This window comes from Hippoglossus hippoglossus, chromosome 2 (genome assembly GCF_009819705.1).
Source record: "Hippoglossus hippoglossus isolate fHipHip1 chromosome 2, fHipHip1.pri, whole genome shotgun sequence".
NCBI lineage: Eukaryota > Metazoa > Chordata > Actinopteri > Pleuronectiformes > Pleuronectidae > Hippoglossus > Hippoglossus hippoglossus.
Window position 1 is genome coordinate 4,500,845 of NC_047152.1, and position 23,805 is coordinate 4,524,649.

At 44.1% G+C, this 23,805-nt stretch overlaps 1 protein-coding gene across 3 annotated transcripts in view; it reads left to right on the plus strand.

Moving 5' to 3' along the window:
• LOC117776771 (neural cell adhesion molecule 2-like) overlaps positions 1–23,805 on the plus strand; it is a 245,745-nt gene that overhangs the window by 187,573 nt on the left and 34,367 nt on the right. For all 3 annotated transcript variants that reach the window (XM_034611053.1, XM_034611035.1, XM_034611043.1), the window contains exons 6-9: positions 4,427–4,544; positions 10,091–10,260; positions 16,668–16,813; positions 23,272–23,422. In XM_034611053.1, coding sequence (XP_034466944.1) covers positions 4,427–4,544; positions 10,091–10,260; positions 16,668–16,813; positions 23,272–23,422 — 585 coding nt within the window. The remainder of the gene's footprint in view (positions 1–4,426; positions 4,545–10,090; positions 10,261–16,667; positions 16,814–23,271; positions 23,423–23,805) is intronic.

Sequence of the window (23,805 nt, forward strand, 5' to 3'; positions counted from 1 at the left end):
CTTTGATTGCTTGTCCGATGCTAAAGCAGGAGACCAACTTTTTGATTTTGGGTTTTGCGTGCGTGGGGTTGTCCGACCATTAATTCTACTTTTCTAAAGCAGTGATGCGATATTGACACAAATGGCAGGCAACGATTGGCCAGCTGGCCACAGCAAAAACCAGATCGTAAAATGTGTCGAGTGCTGGACTGTTTCTTGGCCTCGACTAGTTGCCAACCAACTCGCAAATACTCCCAAGGAGTTACTGGTCTCGGCCAAAAAGACGTCCAGCACATAACCTGCTGTAAAACATTTTTTCCCGCATATTTTACAACATATTTTTTGTCAAAGTAAACTGTATTTTTTAATTCCTGCCTTGTGTACAGGTCATAGATGGGTTCGAAATGCTGTTTCTCTCAGACCCCCAGTGTAAACATACAAGAGCTAAAGTAAAGTGCACATACGAAATGTGGATGGAACCAGGCTACCCCCCCCGTTTCCAGTCTTTATGCTAAGCTGAGCTAACTGCTGGGTGGCCTTCGCATTCCTGAGATATCACACTCTTCTCTTCTGACTCCAGCGAATAAAACCATGATAGTGCAGTTTGGATTGATTATAAAAGATTGTAGCTTGCACACTCTCCACCTTCGACTCACACATGCCAACCTTTCCATTCGGATCCTCCAGCAGAGCCTAATAAGATCTGTCTCCTCTGTCCTGATGGCCTGCGAGCAACAGTAGTCAAATTTTGTTTGTTTCTATGGCAACTCGCGGCGATGCAAAATAGTGTTAACTTCTTGATCTCGCCCGTAGCCTTCCTCCACACATCCACTTAATTGTCGGTTCGCTCACTCACACATTAAGACCTGCAATTTTCCCCCTTTCCAGCTGTCAGTGGAAACTACCCCCTGTGTCCTTCAAGGTTTCCGAAAATTATTTTGCAGTGGCATCAGTCACAAACGGCGGTGTGCTCAGAGAGAGACGAGGAAAACCTGTGTTCTCTGCTACGTTACATTCCCAATTATAAATCGGCTTTGATTCCAGCCCCGTGTGCAAATGCAGAGGGCAAAACAAATCCTTAATGAGCACTCTGGGAAAAGGTCTTGGACTGAATGTGTAGTAGGTGTAACATGTTGATAACATTAACTGTGGGTAAATGTGGGCGATCCGCAGAAAACAGCACGGTTATATGTGGAAATACTGTATATTTGCAGTGCACGCTCACAGAGACTTTTACAAACATCTCAATATCTCCACCCTGCGTCTGATGTTTCGAGGGATACGACTAAAACATGAAGAATTCATAAAGGCTCGCCAGATTCTTCTTTTTTGAGAGCTTAAACACTGTTGCTGATTTGCTCTTTTGAAGTCTCCCTGCTTGACGGCGTGTCTCATTAACGGGGCTGTTTCAGCAAAGTTCACCGATGTGGGAGTGCATTGCACAGGAGGAGAGCAGGGATCTATTGGCATGGAAATCAATGGTTATCGCGTCAGGCCCCCTCTCATTCGCCGAGTCAGTGCTATTGGAAAGGACTCATCGTGTTTGATTATCGCCGGGGCCATTCTTTATCCCCGAAAAGCCTCGCTGTGCCTTGATGTGTGTCTCACTCAGGCCTGTGTTTCCTGTCGCGTGTTGATTTTTATGACGAAAAGTATTTGTTCATTTTCCCATACAAGACGACAACTAAACAAACCGACACTGTGGAATCTAGAGGTGTAATTTATCTTTTAAGAAAGACTACACCGCAGTGTTGTGGTTCAGTAGGTATCTGTGATGATCTTTTGATGAGACTTGCCTATTCATTATTCCAAGTATGTAAAATGTCTTGTTTTCTTCTTAGCGGCTTTTTTTTTCTTTCTCCAAGCCGTTGATGGATTTTAATGAGCCTTTAAGCCACATATCTTATTTAATTTTCATCTTTTCGCCAAGTTGTTAGCAGCTCCACGTGGAATAAATGTCCTCCAGGCGACACCGCTCGCAAATTCAATTCATTAACTTGCATACAACCAATTATGTCAGTTTACAGTTTTGAAACAGAAAGCGACCGCGCTGCGTCTTCCCACAAAGTGACCTCTCGTTGCCTTTCATCCACTTCTTTTTCCTTTTAATCAGAAGGAAACAAATGGCGTTTGAATATTATCACTGTGCAGCTGCTGGTTACAATCACACATATTTAATGTTAGTCGGTGCAAAAATCGGTGAAAATGGGCTTTAATTCTCATTAACTAGATTCTGCCCAAATTAAAATCGCATGCCATGTCCAGGACGAGCTCCTCTGTTTCTTTTTGTTTATTACGTTTTTAAATATTTTTTTATCTCATCTCAGGGAAATTTACTCTGTTAAAGCAGCAAATGGTCAAAAAGGTGTACATATATCCACCTTTCACTACAGACAGATGATTACAGTGGCACAGGATGCATTATATTGCACAGTATAATTATAATTGCACAGATTTATCAGAGTACACATGGAATAATAGTATAATTGCTAAATTATATACATATAAAATAGACAAGTGATGTGCATAGTGGCGAGGGATGTGTATACATAATGATAATAATCATAATAATAGTATAGTAGAGTGTGTGGTTATGTAGCCTGAGATGAAGCAAACAGTGCCACATGATAACATTAACCCCAAACATCTATTTTATCCAGTCACAACATCATCAGGGATTTTCCATGCATGTATTAATATTGGGGATATAAAATCACACCATCTTTCAAGAGGATTTTCTCTAGTCCCCCCCACTGCATTAGAAATGCAGCTCACTGTGAGACTTGGACCAAACAGTTGTTTTTGTGAGTCTGTGTGTTCAGCCTCAGCGTTGTGTGTTCAGGTGGTGGACTTATTTGATCGTCACCTGGTTTGTTTTGGTTTTTTTCCGAGTGTCATTGTTCTCACCTACCCAGCGGACTAAATGTCCCGAACACGCTCAATCACGCAGCGCGACCGGACAAGGCCACGGCAGAGCAGCCGCAGCGGGAGCGGGAGCGCAGCGTTGAGAAATGGACTGAGACGCCTGATAAACATGCTCGCTCTATGAAGCTGTCATTCCCGAGTCGCTGCAGAGGCAGACGGAGAAAAGGCCGGGGCCAACGCTCGCTCTGCTCTCCTTTTAACTGAATGACAAGATGACAGCCCTCAGCTGATCGGATGGCAGGGACAGGCTGCGTGTCCCTGACAGCTCTCAGCGTCCACTGTGGATAGAGTCATCAACACCTCTGCTGCTCAGACGATTTATAACAGGCTGCACTGTTACACTGTACTAATTTAACACAATTCAATAGTATTTCAACAATGTTTATTATAAGTTCTCACATTGAACTAGAGGGTACAAAATAATAAATTATAAGAAAATAAAATTATTTTCTCATTTAAAGTAAAATAACTCTCGCCTATAGGTGACCTATGCCATAGACTGTATATAAAGATGGATGACATGACAGCTTTCCAAAAGAGACGCCTAATCATCTTGATCGCCACCTGGTGGCTTGCTGCAGTATAGGTCACACATCCTGCCTCCTCTATGTTGTGTGATGGGACATGGGCCAAACTAATAAGTCCAAATACAGGTTGCATCATTTTTACTCAAAGGTTTCTGTCAGTTTAGGTTCTTATCACACTGATGTTAATTTTTCATGGGAGTTTCGTTTGAATTAGTTATTTGATGCTATCAAAATGGCTGAAATGTCTTGATTGCAACTCTGCAGACTCTAAAACGCTGATGCAAAAACTTGAAGTGGCAAAGTTCAGTTGAAAGAGTTCATATTATATATATAAACTGATTGATATTATAAATAACATTCTTTAATATAAATCTATTTCTCGTCATAATGAAATATGACCATAGAGAGCTTTCTCGGTTTGTATTCGCAGGTCCTTCCAAACCACGAACCTTAAAATCACAGCGCTGACGCTCCTCCCAATTTCTGACACGGCAGAGATTGGCCACGAAAATATGAGCAATGGCTGGAGCTCAAGCGTCTGACAGGGACTTGAATCGTCTGTTGACAAAGAAGAAAAGTGCTGTTCTCCACCGACAGCGCGGCTGTGTTTGATGTGTCGAAGCACATTTTCTCTGCTGGCATTGTTTATGTGGATTTAGCCGGGCATTTCTGAATCAGACAATAGCATTATGGGTTTCACATCGCTGTGCTCGGCTCCTTTTGTGTTTTTTACCAAAGCTGGGTCACAGTGTTACTTCGAATCCCCGTTGGATTACAGACAGAAGTAACATTTTCAGTGAGTGCTTACAGAACCACTTACGAGGCCAATTTATTCCATTTGAAAAAACGTCTACCATATTGTTTCATAAAGACTGACGTTTCTTTTTCGGATACAATAATATTGTAGCTTTTAGTGTCGATTCAACTTCTTTACTCTCAGGGTTTAATGAGGACGCTCCCGTCTCACTGTGTTTCTTTCTGTTTTGTGTCTGCAGTCCCTCCGGTGCTGTCCGTGTTCCAGCAGACCTTCAACGCCACGGCGGACTACCAAGAATCCGTCACCTTTACTTGCATCACCTCTGGATCTCCGGACCCCGTGTTCACGTGGCACAGGTACGTTCTGCTGCCTCAAGGAGAGACATGTTTGTTCCTCTATGTGTGCCATATTTTTATTTCTGTCAGTGGTAGTGGGATTTACCAGAGAAAACATACCTCAAACATACCTTTTGGTATCGAACGTGGCCCTGAGTAAAGCAAAAGTGGAGGCACACTGGGCTTTATCAGAGACGGGAGCTAAAAACCAAGCGTTTCAGACAGCGGCTGAAAAGAGGAGCTGCAGCGATGGGCAGCACGAGGAAAGTCATGACTTTTCCGAACATGCACGTAAACCTTTTCAAGCAATAACCCAAATTATAATGATGAACCGTGGACACTCAAAGATGAAGTAGAGCAATATGCGCCCCAAATATTGCACCCATTCCATCTTCTCGCTGCCGACCTTGCACATTTATCCCAAAAGTGTTGGTTTAGCACAGACTTCCCACGCTCATTTCAAACGAGTGATAAATTAGATTGCGCCAATAAAAAAAATGTCTCGGTTAATAAAAACTCCTCCAAAGTGCCAGTCGGTTGCTGGGAAACATCTGTAGCCCAACAGGCCCATAACTGTTGCAAATGTATTCATCTTTATTACCATGCGATGCGTGAACGTTTCCTCAAGAGAAACATCAATGCACACATCCTGTATGTGCAATTGTAATGTTGGTTTTCCCTTCCACAGCTCTGAGAGATTGATAGTCCGCCCTCGCTCGTTGCCCTCGGCAGCCACACGATATTATCACACGCCACATAGCAACAACGTGGCAGTTTGCACCTGGAGCATTTGACACGGCGCCGACGTCAAGCTTGCATTTAGCAGACAATCTTCACAGGCTATTTTCACCTGAGCGTCTTTTTTATGACTTTATTGGTTATTCTTACTTGTTTGGTAATATTTTATTATAGTTAATTCATCTTAATGCACCATTATAATGTTTTTTTGAAATGTATTTTAGCCCACTTAGTGCAAATCAATGATCCTGCCGCGTAACTGCTGACTGTAGCTGGACTTTCTTGAAGTAATCCATCACAGGAAACAGCTTGTTAACTTTTGATTCTTGCTTTATTTAGTTCCATTTCGGCACTAAGTTGTGATAATCAAATCAACGGAGGTAGCATTTGCAGTTCGTTACCTCGCGACACTGATGTAACTTTGACAAGACACATGGTTGAAGAGAGACGATGTTTCTCCAGTGATTTATCTCGCACCTCAGGCTTTTCTCTGCTTTCTGTAAGTTCTTTTTTTTCGATGCTGCACGGAAGTGAATGGAAATCAATGGCTGCCTGGAAGCAACTATAGGAAAACACATTCACAAAAAACGAATCCACGTACACTTTTGAAAAATGGTTGCAGGTAAATTAGTTTTATCGGATAAAACATGCAAACATATTGTACAGTTGCAAAGGAAAGATGCTAAAATGGTGGCTGGTAAAAAAGCACTGACACACAGCTCTGAATTGAACAAAATACTCACACACTTTCACACTTCCGAATTTGAGTTTGTTATATTTTTGCTTAGATGAGGCTGCCTGTTCTTTACTTTTTCCAAAATGTGCAGCAGTTTCCAGGGGGTTTCACACGTTGTGAGCAGCAGGTGTGAATCAGAGGCACAGTCAGAGCCGCTCGGGAAAAGTTAGTAGATAAATTGGGGGGGGAATAATTACCTGCTGACACGGTGACATTACGACACATTTGCATGCAAGCGCATTCACAACAGGGTCCTTGAAAGAAGTGAGTGTCACTCCAAAAAATGGCAGGAGGCCCGTTAATTACAAATTTCTACTTTGATTTTTACTGCTAAACTTTGAGAAAGCGTCAAAATAATCGCACACACTCACGGTGTGTCTGATTTATTCGTCCTAAAACAGCGGGATGTCAGCGCCGTGCATACAACATGTCGTGAGTGATACTGAATGAGTCAGAATATCAGCGTTTAGCGAGGTCAGGGCAGGATCCTTGCAAAACTCCTGTACACAACAAACTGTGAACTCTGCAGTGAGACTGGCGAGGCGAACGCGACGCTCCCGCACTTAATGCGACATTGTCTCCAAGACATAATGAGCGCTGACGCGTTTCGGGGCTTGAAAGAGAAGTCGATCGTGTCGGTGGGGGGGGGGTGGAAAAAGGCGACACGCGCATCACTTTGTAAAGACGCCGCGCAGCAGGAAACAACCTCGACGTCGCAGATTCTCATTCATCTTGCCTCTCTAGTTTCCAGCCCAAACTGCAGAACTGATATTTACTCCGGGGTGTGCTACCTTGTCATTTCAGCGGCGGCGCAAACCAGGAAAATGTGATTTTAATGATTTAACAGCGTACATAAAGAGGCAGGGGAACCTCACAGTGGTGATGGGTGAGACCTGATGTATTGATCCATTTATTACTTTCATATTGAGACTGCAGTTGTTTCACTCATTGCCTCTGGGTTTTTTTTAAAATTAAAACAGGAAACTGAGTTATGTTTGGTGTGGTAATCACAGAAGCCGATTGAAATGACAATCGCGTGGAAAATTGCATCTTTATTTTACTGCATGTGCTCATATTATTCACTTGGGATGAAGCAAGGATCCAAAGTTGTGTGATCAAATGAAAGACTGACGCACACATGAGGCGACTGCGGTGCAAAAAGTTCTACTCCCTTTATCTGGAGTAGTTTCTACCCTGAATTGTATGTAAAGGTGGACGGTACAGGTGCTGTAGTCGGAGTCTGTGCAACAGTAATCCACGTGTGGATCCACAGCACTGAGATCCCACTGATACAAGCGCTCGACCAATCGTTAGTCAGTCTCAGCTGTCAATCGTGAGATTTCACCCCATTTCTATAGCATTAAATATCACATTAAATCCACGCTTACTGGAAAAATGTGCACTTGGACGTAAATCAGTGTTATAAGAACTACTTGAAATTACAGAAACCATTTTTTGAGTTAAAAAATTGTACTTGAACTTTCTTTTTTTAAACTTTGGTTCATGTCCCATCCAATAACATGGAGGGATTTACAACTAATCCTGGGTCAAGATGCCTTGGCTTCGGTTTTGTTGAGGTGTGCATGTCGTCCAGGTGCTGTCGAGACCATAAGTCTGACTAAAACGTATCATCAATGCATGTATGGTGTGATTTTCTACAAAAACTCCACCGTAAAGAAAAATCACTTTAGTCCCCCCTTGTGTTTTTATTTAATTAAGGCTCAGTACAATCTAAAACAATCGTCCAGGAAAAGCGTCTGCGTCTCGCTTTCGAGCCGACATCACTTGACCTGCGCCGAGCTGACGGTCTACAGTGTCCGTAGAGAAACCACACAGTGAGCTCTCCTCCATTTCCCCGGTCACCCTGTCCCTACGTGCCGGTCCCAGACCACAGTGTTAAAAAGCACCGCAACAAAAGAATGGGCTTCGGCGTAAACAACAATCACAACCCAATTTATTCTCTCTTTTTGATGTCACCTCTCCCAGTGATCTCCAGCCTCCCAGTTGCATTTCCTGTCAGCCCGGGGGGGGTTCGCCTCATCCCGTGTGCTTCATGGGTAATGGACTACCTGTCAGCAGTCAGTCAGTATAATGACATCCATTGCTGCAGCCCCCCCCCCCCCCCGCACTGTCCGTCCCAAAGATGAAGCCTCTCTTCATTTCCTCTTTGGCTCGCTCGAGTTATTACTTGGCTCTGGTGTTTCTTTCAATTATCCTGCCTCCTGCTTTTTTAGTTATCACACAGTATAGTGCAGCTGGGTGGCGTGGATCTCGCCACACGGCCCCACTGTGTTTGTGTCTGAGCCTTGGAAATCTTCATATTTGAGGTCGCTGGAAATAATACGATTGTTTTGTTTTTCATTCCCACAGTCCACACAGTGTGGGACCACAGAGGGAAGTCCAAATGTAGTTAGAGGTTTGCATTATTCTCCGAATTTAGCACTCATCACTTTTTGAATTTAATCTGCACAACGGTTTATGAAGTTTAAAAAAGAAGGGGCCAGTTTCAGTGCGTTATTGTCTCTATCCAATGACCAGGTAGGAATAAAAATGTTTTTATATTCAAACCTTATATTTCGGGGTTAAAGTATCAGACTGAATTAATAATAAATGGCAAATGACAGCTCTATTTCATCATATCCTTTTTTTCCAGAGCTATAGCCTTTTTATTACTTTTATATTTGTATCCTTTCATTTAAACTCAGGTGAGAATACCTGTGCTCATCCAGCAATGTAGTGTAGAGTGTAGACTTTACTTGTTTATTTTCTATCTGGAGTTTGAAATCTCACCTCAGGACTATCAACTTTGGTTCCACTGGATCAATAAGAAAATGTAACTTTTTCTATGATTTAAATAGTTTTTGTACTTTTTTAAATATTACAGATTTAGATGCTGTTTTGCAGTTTAACATTAACTCTGCAAAGTTGTAATACTTAACACTCATTAGCCTTTAAAATGCAGCTCTACTTTTGGTTTTCCTCCAACTCCCACAGAAACCTCTGGTTCTTCGGTGGCTCGGGGCTCCACTATATTCTGCAGCAAAAAATAAAGAGCTTCCTGCTGTGGCTGGAAATGTATCCGATGAGCGCTATGAGGAGCCAACAAATAAAAAAAACATTGCGGTTGCAGGGCATAAAACCAAAAACAATTAGTGGAAAGATGTAAAAAGCCTCCGCTGAGGGGAACTGTAGAGCCGGGTGATAATTCCCTGAACTATAAGTGACCCCTTCTACATTGTACATAATAATTTTCACACAAACACGCATCTTCAGAGGAATTTAGAGATGTATTTCTATTTGAGTGAGTCGCTGCTTGATTCCGTTCCACAGATATTCGGTAATTGAGCTAATCCTTTACTTTTAGCCTACATGCAGACGGCATTAAAAAAGCACCAATGCGTTTAGATCTGCGGCTGCATGGGAGAGAGAAAAGTCAAATTCCCCACAAATACTTAAAAAAATCCCTTTAACCTTACAGATTAAACGGCTGGTTAAGCAGCCGCAAATAAACAAACGGGGGAGGCAGCAAAACCGGCTTCACACCATTATGCTTCTGCTTAAATATAGACATGGATCAATTTAGCAGTTGTGTGTTGTTGGGGTTTTTTTTCTGACTAATATCTCTAAAGGGTCTAATAAGAAAGACATTACATCAGCACTGTATTCCACAGCGCGCAGGAGTCATTCTGTGAGTGCAGCAGCACGATCGAGCTCCGGCCGACACTCAAACCACTGACTGGGAGGGTGAAGATCATATTTTGTCTGAACGGCAGAGCCAGATAAGTCGTGGCATGTGGGGAATGGTGATGACACCCTGCAAATGATTCACCGAGCCATAGTTATTGCAATTATGGTTTGACACGTCCGTCCAAACCGCACTTTTATCAAGCTTGAAAGGGTTTCTGTGAAATGTCAAAGTCGGACTGTCTGCACTCAGCCTCAGTCGATGTCCAAAGTGCGAAATTATACATCATGATGTGCTGCAGTGTCAGGACATCGCAGGACGTCGCTGTCTGGGATAAGTTAGTCGTCATATTTTCTCCTCCTCACTCATTTGTGACGTGTGTGCTTGTTATTTTGGGGGGTTGTGCAGGAAAGGGCAGCAGCTGGAGCCGTCGGAGCAGCACGTCTTCAACCGGCTGGAAGGCGGCCGCGGCATGTTAACCATCCACAACATCCGGCAAGGTGACGGGGGCGCCTACACCTGCAAGGCCACCAACAAGGCAGGGTCCCAGGACAGGGAGCTGTTCCTCAAAGTGTTCGGTAAGTGTCTTGTTTGGCCCGAAGAGACTTTTCAATGCGGAGACAGGGCAACTTAAACATAGTGAGGGGGGATTTATTCTATGTACTGTGTCTCCATGCATGATTTTAAATAGTTTTTTTAATGTTTTCCCACTCCAAACTACTGAGCAGCCAAAGTGATCATGTGGACGTTCTTAGAAGGCTGCTTGTTCAGTGGGTCAAGAATCTCTCTCCTCAGCTTTCTCAATGTTGTCATCACTGTCAGTAATCAAGTCCAAGCTGACCAGTCTGTCGACAGCACCATGTTCTGTTCTGTCTTGTTCAGCGGGCCTCTCATCTTCAGTAAGAGTCTGCACACACGAGGCAAAGTCGGAAAGAGGTTAGGGAAATCTGCTGCTTATCAGGAGCTCAAGACGGGCCACATTATCATCAGCAGTAACTATGGCAACCAAGGCAACAAGTGAAGGAAACAAACAATCTTATAAATCTGCATCGTGACACCTCTTGGAGACAAATGGAAAAACGAACAGCGTTCAGTGGCATAACCAAAGCAAAGTAGAGAACTAACCCTTTATGATGGAGCAATGCTATGATAAAAGTTTGGTTATAATAAGCCACAAAATGGGTTTAATGTAAGGCCATGGTTTGGGTTTTGAAAGAAAGTTTGAGGACGTTAATTTGACCTTAAAAAATACATTGTTATTGAGGTTATGGTTAAAAAAACAAATTGTCCCACCATTTAGATACAACAGCACTGCCCCTGACCACGAGAAGTGTTTTATATTTATCCATAAAGCTTTATTGTGGGGGCCTCCACAATTACATTTCATTTATTTTTAAAACTCTTTTTCAAAAGCAAATACAGTCCTGCAGCCGCGCCACAATAAAAGCTGCATCGATATATTTCTCCCGGCAGGAAATATTTCATGTGTTGCTTCATAAATCAATAACTTCACTCCTCATAAAAAGAAATTTCAATTCATATTCCTTATAAAACCCTTCTGGCTATTTCCTCACAGATCACTCTGATAGTGCGGCTCATGAAAATGTATGGAGATTTGTGCTCCAGTCATCAACATCCTGTCAAGACGTGGGAAGCGCTTGCTCTTCAAAAATGCACATTTAAATGAAGACGTTAAAGGGGGGGGGGGGGGGAGTTCTGTTCTTCACTGTGCGCCGGGGAGACGCAGTTGTAAGTTAGTTTTATTACCCTTGACGGCGCGGGCGGAGGAGAGCAGGCCGTTTAAGACAAAGTGTGAGCGTGCAGGTGGGTGCTGCAAATTCACGTTTGGGAATTGCAGCTCATTGCCTCATACTTAACGCCAGTCATGTTTTTCCCGCCCGCCATGCTTTCTTTGGCTTGTTTTTCTACATTCCTGAAACAGAAAACCGGAGCCTTGCCCTCCTTCTTTGACAGATACAGTTCAAAACAGCCGGCTAACAAACTCATCCGCTGATATTAAAACAACCTGGCATTTACATTTTGCGCTGTAGGCATTTATTTCATCATCACATCCCAGTGATTCTGACACTAATGTGCTGTTGTAGCACAAACTTCCACGATCACAAACGTAACCGGCAAGATTAGAGGGAAAGATGCACCGATGTCTTTTTCCCCCTAATGTGTATGATGACATGATTACAGGTGATAAAACGAGCCGAGGCGACTGGATCCTCAGCACAAAATGAAAGAGGAAAGATGTGAGGAAAGCAAATTATTCCTTGAAGTGTCCCGTTCATGCGGCTGCCTCGTGCTCACCTTCACAGACGGGTGTAGAAATGCACGAGCACGTGTTCCCACAAGCAGGTTATCGGGGCAATTAGTAGCTCCAAGCCACTTTCATTCCCGTTCCACATGCGTGCACGTCAACCCTTCCACATGTGCGTGTCCGCTGCTGTCTGGCCGCTCGGCAAAAGTTGCCATGGCAGCCCTTGAGCTGTAAATGCCAGTGTTGGTCCCCGCAGCCACTATCAGTCTTCAGGGATTATGTTAAGTCGTCTTGCCTTTTAGGCTCCGGGTCATTCAGTGCCCAGAGGGGGGGGGAGAAGACAAATATATCCATTATTTACACTGTCAGGGAATAAGCTACGTGGACATGTCTTAGACATGCTAGCAGTGTGGCTCCCGGGAGGCTCCGTGGGACGGTCTAGCCCGAAATGTCCCAACAATTACAGGATGGATTGCCGTGAAATTTGATGTTGACATCCCCGGTCTCGTGAGAATGAAGCGATCCGTCCCGACCTACAGTTACCACTAACTCTCCCCTCTGCACGGGCCTCCAGAGACTTTTACATGCATCCTCCGAGCAGCATAATTCCTCCATCGGAGGGGTGTAATTCACACCGTCGTTTTGATTTAATGCATCATTTACACTTTTGAAAAATAGCTACATTGCCATGCCTGGGCCATGGTGCATTTTTCATAATTTCCTACACTGCATCCAGAAAGTATTTAGTCCATCATGTCGTAGATAACATTTTATATGAAAGCGTCCTTTTTACCTATCAATCTATACTCAATAACCTATAGTGACAAAAGCACCGCAAATCTCCACTATAATGCAGTTTGATAGCAGACACTTTATCGACAGTATCTGCAGCCGTAACAATAAATGTCGGGGTTTTTGGTTCTCTCCATTGTGCAGCAACATTACAGGAGGAATATACGATGGGAGCCGTGATACAGGAAGAAACGTATCGGAGGAAACAGAGATGCACATCTCGGCCTCTCTGCAACCAGCTGCAGCTCGCACTTTTAACTTGTGTCATAGGTAGTCCCCTAAATACAGCGTCCTCTTTAATGGGTTTGCTGAATACATAATGACATAGTTGGCGTCATGGCTCGGCTCCAAGATCTCCCTGCAACTTCCACGTGCATCGACTGAGCCCTCGGCTGATGTGGGCTGGCACAGAGACCCGCTGCTGTCAGCTGACGCACTGGATCGTGGCCGAGCTCGACTCGGTGACGTGCCCGAGCTCACGCCGCGCTCAATTTGCCTTTGTTGACCAGAAATGCATGACATGCTGTTCACTTGTCTTTACGGCACGTTGAAATGTAGGAAATCACATCACTTTTCAACACAAAATAACTCCCGGGATTAACTACAAATCAGAGCCTGAATGGATGTATATATGTATAACAGCTTATACACATATACACTTGTATCTTCCTGTTAAACCCTCTAAGCTTAGAGGAGATTTAAAATAGAATCAGGGATGACTCGAGGGAATCTGTGCCGACATGCCTGCGTTGTGGATGTTGTCAGTCGCAGGGATAAGAGCATGACGCGGTGCCAAATATTACCATGGAGGGTTATTACTGTCCTTAAATGTTCAATATTACTGACATTACTATACTGTTATTTGGCTCTTTATGAGCAAACAGTGAGTCGAACTGCAGCAGAGCTGAAGTGTATCGGTGATGTCCTTGTGCCTCCTGCTCTAACCAACTGTTGAGTCTTTTTTATGCCGGATCTGACACCGTCATGTAGCTAAATCCAACATTTACAAGTGTAATCATCATTATAGCTCTAATTAATGTAATTAAGTGTGATTATGTTTATTAGCAAATGCTAGGAGTGGAAGATACACACGTTGGGTGAGAGAAAACGCACAAAATTCAATTTAAATGTACAAATCCAACTAAAACAAACCCAACTCCCCCTCCCCCCCCCGAACCTGGAAGGTTGAATTAATTCTGTATTTTTATCTCTCGGCACACAAATGCATCTCGGCTCTTTCCCATTTAGAGTCGAAATGTTTTAGATAATGAGTTTTAATAATGTTCCCCGCAGAGAGCTTTTTTTTTGCAGCGTGGTTGATAAATGAGACGTTTCCCATTTAATATTTGCATGATGAAGGGCATCTGGGGCCAAACGGCTGCAGATAAGGCAGCGGCGGAGAACTGGTTCAGACGGGTCTCTGCACCACCAACGCTTTCTGTATGGGAGCCGGATGGTTTCAAGTGTGTATCCGCGTTATTGAGTGGAAGTGTCTGTTTACATCTGTATTTCTGATACCAGAAGTCATTACATGCTTTAATAGATGCGGGTGATCAACTGAAGTGCTCCTCATCTTCCTCTCTGCAGAAATCCTCTGAACAAGTCATTTAGTCTCATTAGGGAGGCTGTAAAGATTGTTTTTTTAGTTTTTTTTCCTCGATGAAGTAAAGTTTCAATGGGCTGTGATAATTTCCGCTTGTTCCCGCCGCAGCTTGTTTTTGACTCGACACAAAAACACAATCAGACAGATTCTCGCACCATTATCGCGAAAACGCCACGTGGTGCTGGGTCGTTTTTTTGAAGGCAGATGATTTATTTTAGAAACAACTTATCGCTGATTGGAAACACTGCTTGACTTATTCCAGTAGAATGGGCTTTTAGGACTTGATTGTTGACTTAAAAACTCATCAGCGTTGGTTGTTTTGTTTGTGCTGGAATTATAGCCATAGACGTCTGTTGCGAAACAATAATTCTCATTTATTGAAATTTCAGTTTTGTTTTTGTGTTTTTAGACGTCATTACCATCGAGTATAATAACATTGTACTCGACAATGATTTTTAAAGATGCTCTTGTATTCAGACTGTTGGGATCTGCTTCTTGTCAAGGACTCTTTGGGGATATTTTGAAAACCCTTTGTGGACTTGTGAATAAAGTTTGTCGGCACAATTATGTAAAAACTATTCAATAGATTTCCATGAAACTTGTGGGAAGATGGGAAACAGGCTAAAAAAGAACTCATGGATATTGATGAGAAGAATCGGACGTATTAACTGATAAGAGTGTTTGGAATTTGTTGCAGCTTGATTGAATTTAAGGAGACCGTTGGGCCTTGGCAGTGGTATTCTAGTTATTTTTAGTTTTACTTTGGCATTCTTACACCAATTCTGCTTGTTTTACGTCCCGTCTTTGTCTGGTCTCACCCGTGCCCAGTTTTTCCTGCCTCCCGTGTCTTTTTAGTCTCCGTGCTGCCCAGTCTTCCTTTTCTGTTCGTTTGGATCGATTCTGTTTATTCCTGTTTTTGTTCCCTTGTTCCCTGAGATTTATTTGTAACATTTTGCCATCTGAAAAGTTTTGGATTCCTGCAAACAGTCAATTGCACAAGCAGACTATAAACCTGTTTGTGCAATTGACTATTATTTTCTGCAATACCTGCAGACAGTGTGCAGACATCCAAAGGGGTTAAACAAAACAAAATGGGATAAATATACATACAGATGCATTTACTCTAGTGTGATTGTACGACTCGTCCTTTTTCTTGTTTTGTTAGACTTCGATATGACCAAGTTTATAAGTGATTGACAGGGCAGCTGAAACTAAAATACGTCCCATCCTGCAATTAACTGTTGATTCAACTTAACCAACACTGTTTTGATACAGTGGTTAGGAAAGAATCCCCCCAGAGTAGGTCTTTGCAGGTGTTGTTGTAGTGTGTGTGTGTGTGTGTGTGTGTGTGTGTGTGTGTGTGTGTGTGTGTGTGTGTGTGTGTGTGTGTGTGTGTGTGTGTGTGTGTGTGTGTGTGTGTGTGTGTGTGTGTGTGTGTGTGTGTGTTATATGTGTGTACCTGTGCGTACGTGTGAACCCATGTTTGGACAAAATATCCCTCCCCAAATCCCTCAAGATAGCTCCTACACCCCGAGATTGAAGCCATGTGAAATTGCCTCTCCTCAGATCCCCCCCCCACCAACCCCGGGCGGTGTTAAGAGCCTGCAGTACAGTCGTCACTTTTTTCCATTCACTTCCCTTTTCGTTTTAGGATTTTATGCTATGCTACACTGCCAGCGCCCCGTTAAGGATTTTGGTGTTGTGCGTGTGTGATGGTTGGGGGGGTCCATGATTCGTATGACTACCCTCCCTGCCCTTGACATGCATGGTGTTCCAGGGCTTTGCCTAGAGCGCCTTATCAGTAGGGGGGCGAGCAGAGGGGGTCTGGTGTAGGGGGGGTGGGGGCGGCCACCAACCTGACGCTTTTCAGGACATGTGCTCGCTCTGCGTCAATAGTGAACCCCCCCCAGACAAAAATCTATATTTACTTAAAACTAAAGCTTGAGCGCACACGGAGGCGGTTATGCTCTGAAACTTCACCAAAGTCAGTTTTTTTGTGTTATCATCGAGGCAAAAACAAAAAAATAGGCCAGAGGGCACGTGTTGCCGCCATGCCAGACCTGGAGAGTATGACTGCGGTGAATAAATGATTGTGGCCTAGACTGTCAGTACCAAAGTCATGCTTCAGCTCTGTGTTCAAACCCCGTGGTGTAGCCTTCATCTCCTCTCCCTCATGAGTTAGATCTTTGACAGCTTCGTTCCCACTCCCTCTTTTTCTGACCCGCTCCTCCCGTACACTGCCTTTCTGTCCATTCTTCTTGTCTCACTTTTATTTCTTCTCTCCTCTTTACTCTCTCTCCCTTCGTCCTCTGCCGGGCCCGCAGTCCAGCCTCACATCACCCAGCTGCAAAACGTGACAGCCGTGGAGGGCAGCGCCGCCATGATCTCCTGCGTGGCCGAGGGCGAGCCTCTGCCCGACATTTCCTGGAGGAGGGCCAGCGACGGCCATACCTTCGTGGAAGGGGACAAGGTAGAAACTGCCAGAGCCTCCATCTGGCTCTGTGTGTGTGTGTGTGTGTGTGTGTGTGTGTGTGTGTGTGTGTGTGTGTGTGTGTGTGTGTGTGTGTGTGTGTGTGTGTGTGTGTGTGTGTGTGTGTGTGTGTGTGTGCGTGCGTGCGTGCGTGCGTGCGCGCGTGCGTGCGCGCGTGCGTGCGCGCGTGCGTGCGCGCGCCCATCATCCCTAAAGCATGTGTTCGGGTGATGAGCTTGGGCACATAGAACATAATTTAAACGGATATTATGCAGCTTATAACTGTAGTTTCAGAATCCCAAAATATGTAAATGAATAAGTAAAAAATGATGTTTTAACTGTTTCACACCCTCCCGACACACACACACACACACACACCTTTCTGACGTTGGAACAGGGATAGGTTGTGATATTTCTACCCACTTGACTTCAGGTATTTGCCGTCGTCCCTGTATTTTAGCTGGCTGTGTTTCTCAAAGTATTTACAGTATCCCTCTGAATGTGACATTACTGCAATGCAATACCCTCTAGTAACATGTCACCTTACAATGCGACTTTAAAATCCGACTTTGTCCGATGCCATCCTTGAGTGTCACTAATGAGGATTTTAAAGTTTTAGATTGAAAAAAGATGTAAAGGTAAAACTTACAACTCAGAGAAAAGCTGGAGCTGTATGGCTCAGAAATAGAAATACATGAATAATGTTTTTTCTTTCTGTCGGCCCTATGGTGACCATTAAAATGTCACTATAATTTATCCAAAGGAAAATTGAGTATTTGTGTGAAGTATGGTTGAGTTCTAAAAGAAATGGGCAGCATGAGCAGGTCATTACTTGTATATGTCCTCATCAAAATAAAAGCTGACATAATCACTCCCATCTGCCAAAGACGAAATGGAGCAATTAGAGCCATTTACTGCTAACAGTGCTGCTCAGGGCCTGTCCAAAGGCAAATGCTAATAATAGTCACATTCAAAAGTCAATGCTGGATCCCATTTGCTTCGCCATGCTATAATTGACACGTGACTTAGCTTCAAAGACTTTTATAATTTCAAAGCTGCTCATAAACCACCTTTACATTGATCCACGTTTTATTGCGTACAGGCGGAATGAAGGGAAATCAGCACACATATTTATTCTGATTAGCGCTCGGCACAAAGACGCTGCAAAGAACCTTGATGTTTTCAGGGCAAACACGAATCCTTTCAATGTACACTCTAATTTGTAGCTCTGTTTGACTTTGACTTTTTGTTTAATCCGACAAAAGAACCTGAGAAGATACTAAGCTTCAGTTGTGCGTGGTTTTTTTTTTTTCTCTCCCAACATCCATTATTCACTTTGTCCACAAGACGAGCCCCACAAATCAAAAGTAGAATGAGCTGCAGCCGCATTTTCTTGGAAGGTAATTACTCTTGAATTAGCTGCCATCAACGTCGGAAGCACACGCACTTCCATCACGGCTTCAAAGCTGAAGCTTTCTCAGAAGGAGTAAAAGAAAAAAAGAAAAACAATGATGGCAGCCATTCTTTTGCTCAGGGGAAAAAGGTCAACGCAGAGATAAATGAATGTGTGCATTGGCTCGAATCGCTCGGGTCGATAAATCACAGCCAAAAAATGAGAGTAAGTGCTTCTCTTCCCTGCTGCAAATGCAATTATGGAAATGCGTAGTGCAAACGAACACACCTAAACATACGCAGAGACAAACGCGGCCTGTGCAGCGCGAGGTGTGATGGATGGCCCCAGTCATTTAACTTTAAAGCAGGATGTTCCTCTCTCAATTTGCTCCCCAATCTGCATATCCACACTCTGCCTCTCTTGTTGAGACATTAAGCTACAATGGGCTCATTCTTAGTCGCCACGTAACGCTGCTTCCATTCTTCTCATTCTTTGTCAACTGACTCTGCGACCCCCCCCCCCCCCCCCCCCCCCCCCAGTCTACGAGGAACATAATAGGAGGCAGTTTTTGGAATGTAATTATGAACTGAGGCAGGACTTGAGTTTGGCCATTGTTCCACTCCTGTGGTATTGTTTTGATCGCGAGCAGGGTCGGAAAACTGGCGTCGCCTCTGTTCTATTCATGCAAAACATCACCGGGGAGCTCGTGACTTTTAACGAGACATATTCTGCTCATGCTCGGGTTCATAATTTGAGTTAGTGTTATTACTTGTAAAGGTTTGCATGCTCTAATGTTCAGAAAACACATCACGTTTCTCATACTGTGCATTGCTGCAGTTTCAGGAGGAGAGCAGCTCTCTTTACAGCCGACTTTGGACTTTTAAACTTTAAACATTTATATATACTCGCACAGTTGCCCATAACGTTTTTACCATACACGCAGACCCTCAGACCTCATAGTTATCATAACATGTAATGCAGTTCTCTCTGTCACTCTTCAGTTTGTCACTGTTGCGCATGGGAAACGAGGATTTCCTGGATCCGCCCATTAATTTTCAAATCTGCACTAAAATTTCATGGGTTGTTTCCTGCCCCGTAGCCTATTCTTCCACCAAATTTCATGGTAATCCGTCATGTCGTTTTTATGTAATCCTTCTAAATAATAGACAAACAAAATAATATCAACTATATAACCTACTAGAGCCAAAAGTATAAAAAAGCATTTCATCCTTTCAAAGCTTTTGCCTGTTGATTCACCTAATGTTCACTTTCAAAGAACCTTTTGAACCTTTTCCTCAGTTATTCAGGAGTCAAGCTCGCGTTGATTTGATCTCTCTTCAAAAGACATTTTGCACTTAAAACCCTTGAAAAAAACCGACGCCCACGCCCGCTGAGATTATTGTTTTCTTTCCCCGTTTGATACCTGGTCACAAAAGCCGCAGCAAAACACAGAGGGAAACGGATCACAGCCACGTTGAAACCCCCTCAGCTTGCCCACGTTTTCCTTGGAACGTCGTAAACTGTCATTTTGTTAGTATGAGGTGTTACACTATTCATTAGAGTGGCGCAAACAGTTAGAATAAGCCATTCTCACCAGAATTGGACTTCCAGCCCTGTTTGACATTTACAGCTGGCATTTGTAAAATCTGAAAATTCCTCCAGCATTGAATTAACAATGCAACACAGGAACGACAATCCCATTTGAGAGATTGCAGTTGTAATTTAGCTTCATATGCTCAATGTAAACCCCCCATACGCTCTCATTTCTGAGGTCTTATGGATCAGATAGGTACAGGACTTCCTATATTTTTCTCATTTCTTCTGCCCGCCTTTGCTTTTACTACCTGCTGCTGCTTTCATCTCTCCCAGCTCCCGTATTCCCTCGGCTTCCGCCTTTCCCCGCCTTTTATCCCGGCGCTCTCGTGTTGGTGGCCGCTCACGTGTGTGTTTACAGTATGCGTGTAACCGTGCCGCTGCGGCGTGTGTGTGTCCCGGGGCGTGCGCGCGAGCCGCTGTTGTGTTCACGTCTGGCCGCTTGCCTCGTCGTTCCACCGAGCCGCATATCAAACAGGCTGTGCATCAGGGACCGAGTTTGTCTCTAAACACAGACCCTGTCAGTTGGTGGTGGGAGAGGAGGAGGAGGAGGAGGAGGAGGAGGAGGAGGGAGGAGGAAGTGTGGGAGTGGGGTGGCGTGTAATTTCCTGACTCAGAAGTTCCCTCCTGGAAGATTTCCTCTTCTCCTCCTCCTCCTCCTCCTCCTCCTCTCATCCCCCCCACCCACCCATCTCCGGCATTCCTATTCAACTCACACGCGTGCACACTCGCAATCCCCATTGACCTCAGCTGGCGACGCAAACAAGCAGAGGATGCAGCGGCGACACAAAGGGACCAGAACCGAGCCTTTTAAAAAGCCGCTCCACCTCATTGGCCGGTGGTATTGCGGCGATAAGAGCAAAGATAAGCCATTCTTAACGGGATAATGCCTGAGCGGTGGAAGAGCGACCGCATAAAGAGCGTGTGATTCAGAAGAGGGGGGCTTCACGGCCGAGGCTTATGAGGCTTAGACCCATAATGAATGTTAGCAGAGGCAGGTGGGTGAGGGCTTTTTTTTTATAGTCTCTGTTGCTAGTTATCAAAAAGCTCAGAGCTGATTAAATGTGATCGGAAACAACAAATGTAACGTGGTAATTAACAGGCTTGAGAGGGGCTGGTAGGCGGATTTCATTACCTCTGGACAGAACCAGGCCCCGGAGAGTGGCGCTGATCTCCTCAACTAATTCTCCGGGAGAGTATTTCCAGATATATCAGTTGGCCCGCGCGTAATTTTGATTCAGCTGTTGTTTGCATATTCACAAGTCGGAAACTACAGCAACTCCGCTATGACGCGAACGCAGCTTCACGGCTAAAAATACTCACCCAGGAAATTATGTTTTTCGATTTCCTGCGGCGCCACGTTGACGCATGCACCGGTTGTGGCGTGGATAAGGTCGTCGGCATGAATATTAATAGCCCCCACGGCTGAACACACATTGCAGAATCACAGCGGAAATCGGCGATGATCACCAACAATGACGCAAGTTCACACAAACAAGAATATTGCCGATTACGGCTGCAACTACAAAAACCTCCCAACGCACTGTGGGGTATCCCTCTGCTAAATAGGCTTACTGTGAGCCTGATTTGACTCTCAGCCTCAGCATTTTTTATTCAGCGTCTTCTTTCTTTCCAATTCCTTTACGAGGAACAAACTCATTTGAGTGCAATCCTACATTATACTCTCAGGCCTCGAGCGAAATAATTCTATTCTATTTTTACTCCACTAAAAGCTGTTTCTCTGAGTTGACTTAATTGTCTCATTAGGAGGCAACAATGTGGGAAAAGTAAACTTGTGATGCAAATGGATGTGTTTTTGACGTATACCCATGGACATACAGTGTGTGACACAAAGCTCCTGTGCAGTGTGTGTATTCGTGTGTGTGCTCATGCAACATGTACAGTACGTGACTGCAGGCTGACCCATAACACTTTCCCTGCGGTCTTCCAGCAAGCGAGCAGCTACACATGTGACAGTGTTGAGGACTTGTGTGAACATATCACTGTTGCTATGTTTACTCCCGCAGTCCACTCGACTGCAGAGTTTTCAAGAGCCTCACTCCGCGTTTCCACATAAATATGTTTGATTGCAAGTCAACCAGAAGCTTATTTATTACTATGGCAACCTCCGTGCAGCCTCCGATGTGTTTCGAAACTCACCTTTGGCATTTTTTGGTCCTGGAATTTGCCTCCATCTACGTTTTTGAAACTTGAAATTGAATTCTGTCAAACTGTGTAATTGTATAAATGATGTATAAACTCAGCTCAGTCAGTTTAACAAATTTGTCAATTTCAATTATCTTGTAAAAAGAACGTGGTAGATTTAATAGTTGCATTCATATGCAGCATGTGGTGGTTTTGAAACTACAGGACGGCATTTTAGGATCGATGAGCAAAAACTGAAAACCTTGATGCATGATGACTCAGCTCTCTGATTGGTTCTTATCAGTTACGACTCGACAACCAGCTGTTAATGCAAAACTGTTTCAGTTCCACCTCGATCCAAGACATGAAATGCAGTTCCTTTTTCATTGTATTTTCTGTAGTAACACTCTGCTGTCTATTCGGCTGGACCTGGATTATTACTGATAAAGAGTTAAAATACTTCTGTGCAACGTGTTTAAAATGGCGTTTAAAGTGTCAAACAACGTCTCACCACTGTATCATTGCATCATGTTTATCATCTAATTTACTGCAAAGGTTTATCTGCAGAGAACAAGTTGTACTTCAAGTTATGGGACAGAACGTTGCATTGTTTGATGTAATTGAACTCAGTGAATCTGACCCCCGAATATTCTTCCAATCCTAAACTGAAACAAAAAGAAAGAGAAACCCTGCTGCAGTCACGCAGCTCTCGAATACATCAACCCCCGAGTCCACAGGCAGCTCTGCTGAAAAGTAGTTTCTCGGGGGTGACGGAGGGTATCTGTTAGGTAACCGTCTGGAGGCTGCAGCTGTATGCTGTCTGCAGCAGGGATGCTCCTGGGGTGTTTTTTCTCATTACGAGTGAATGTCGATTGCCGGAATGATAGCCTCGTCTGCTGTAATTGACCCGTTGCTTCGAATTGATACCATCTGTCTTCATACAGATGTAATGACCTTGTAATAAATCGACAGGGTTTTTCTTTTTCTTTTTTTTTGCATGAACCCCGACTCTGTGTGACAAGTGACAGTTGCCACTTGCCACGGGGGGGGGGAGGGGGTCAGAGTGGATCAAGGGGCTGTCATTCAGTCCCGGCTACAAAGTTGGATCAGGAACTTTATTCGCTGGACTCAATCAATCATTTCTCCAGCTTTATACGATCACAGATATAAAAGTTTGCGTCTCCTTTAAGTATAATATCACAAATAAAGTGCTAACAATACTTGTGTGAGCATAATAGGGATGTGAATAAAAACAATCCAGTTCATGACCTCTTCTGACTTGATACCTTTAAAGATGATACAAAAATGAGGTTCTTTGTGTCTTCAGAGGCAGGACGGGCGCTTTGAGGTCCGCGGGCGCCACGGCAAGTCCGTGCTGACGATCAGCGGCGTGAGGCTCGCCGACTTGGGCCGCTTCGACTGCGAGGCGCTCAGCCGGATCGGGGGTCATCAGAAGAGCATGTTTCTGGACATCGAGTGTGAGTATCAGTGTTGCTGTCTCCCCCACCTGTGTGTGTGTGTGAGACAGTCCTATGTAGTTGCTTTTTTGTATTTCCTCCAAAACTCCAACAGTAACGGGCAAATTGAATAAGACCATTGGAGCCCCGGTCACTTGACATCACCTCACCTACTCCTCCACTCCCTGCATATGGATATTGTATCATATTCCTAATGTGAAAATGAAACACATTTAAGTGAATTCCTTGCAGACATGCATGTACGCAGTTCAAAAGTTCAACCAGTCTGTTTTTCTTTTTGAAGATCATTATATTTCTATAAACATAAAGCCCCCCCGAAGCCCTGCGCCCACTGCACCACACACACAGCCTCCAGAAGGGTTAATTAGTAAGAGGATATCACG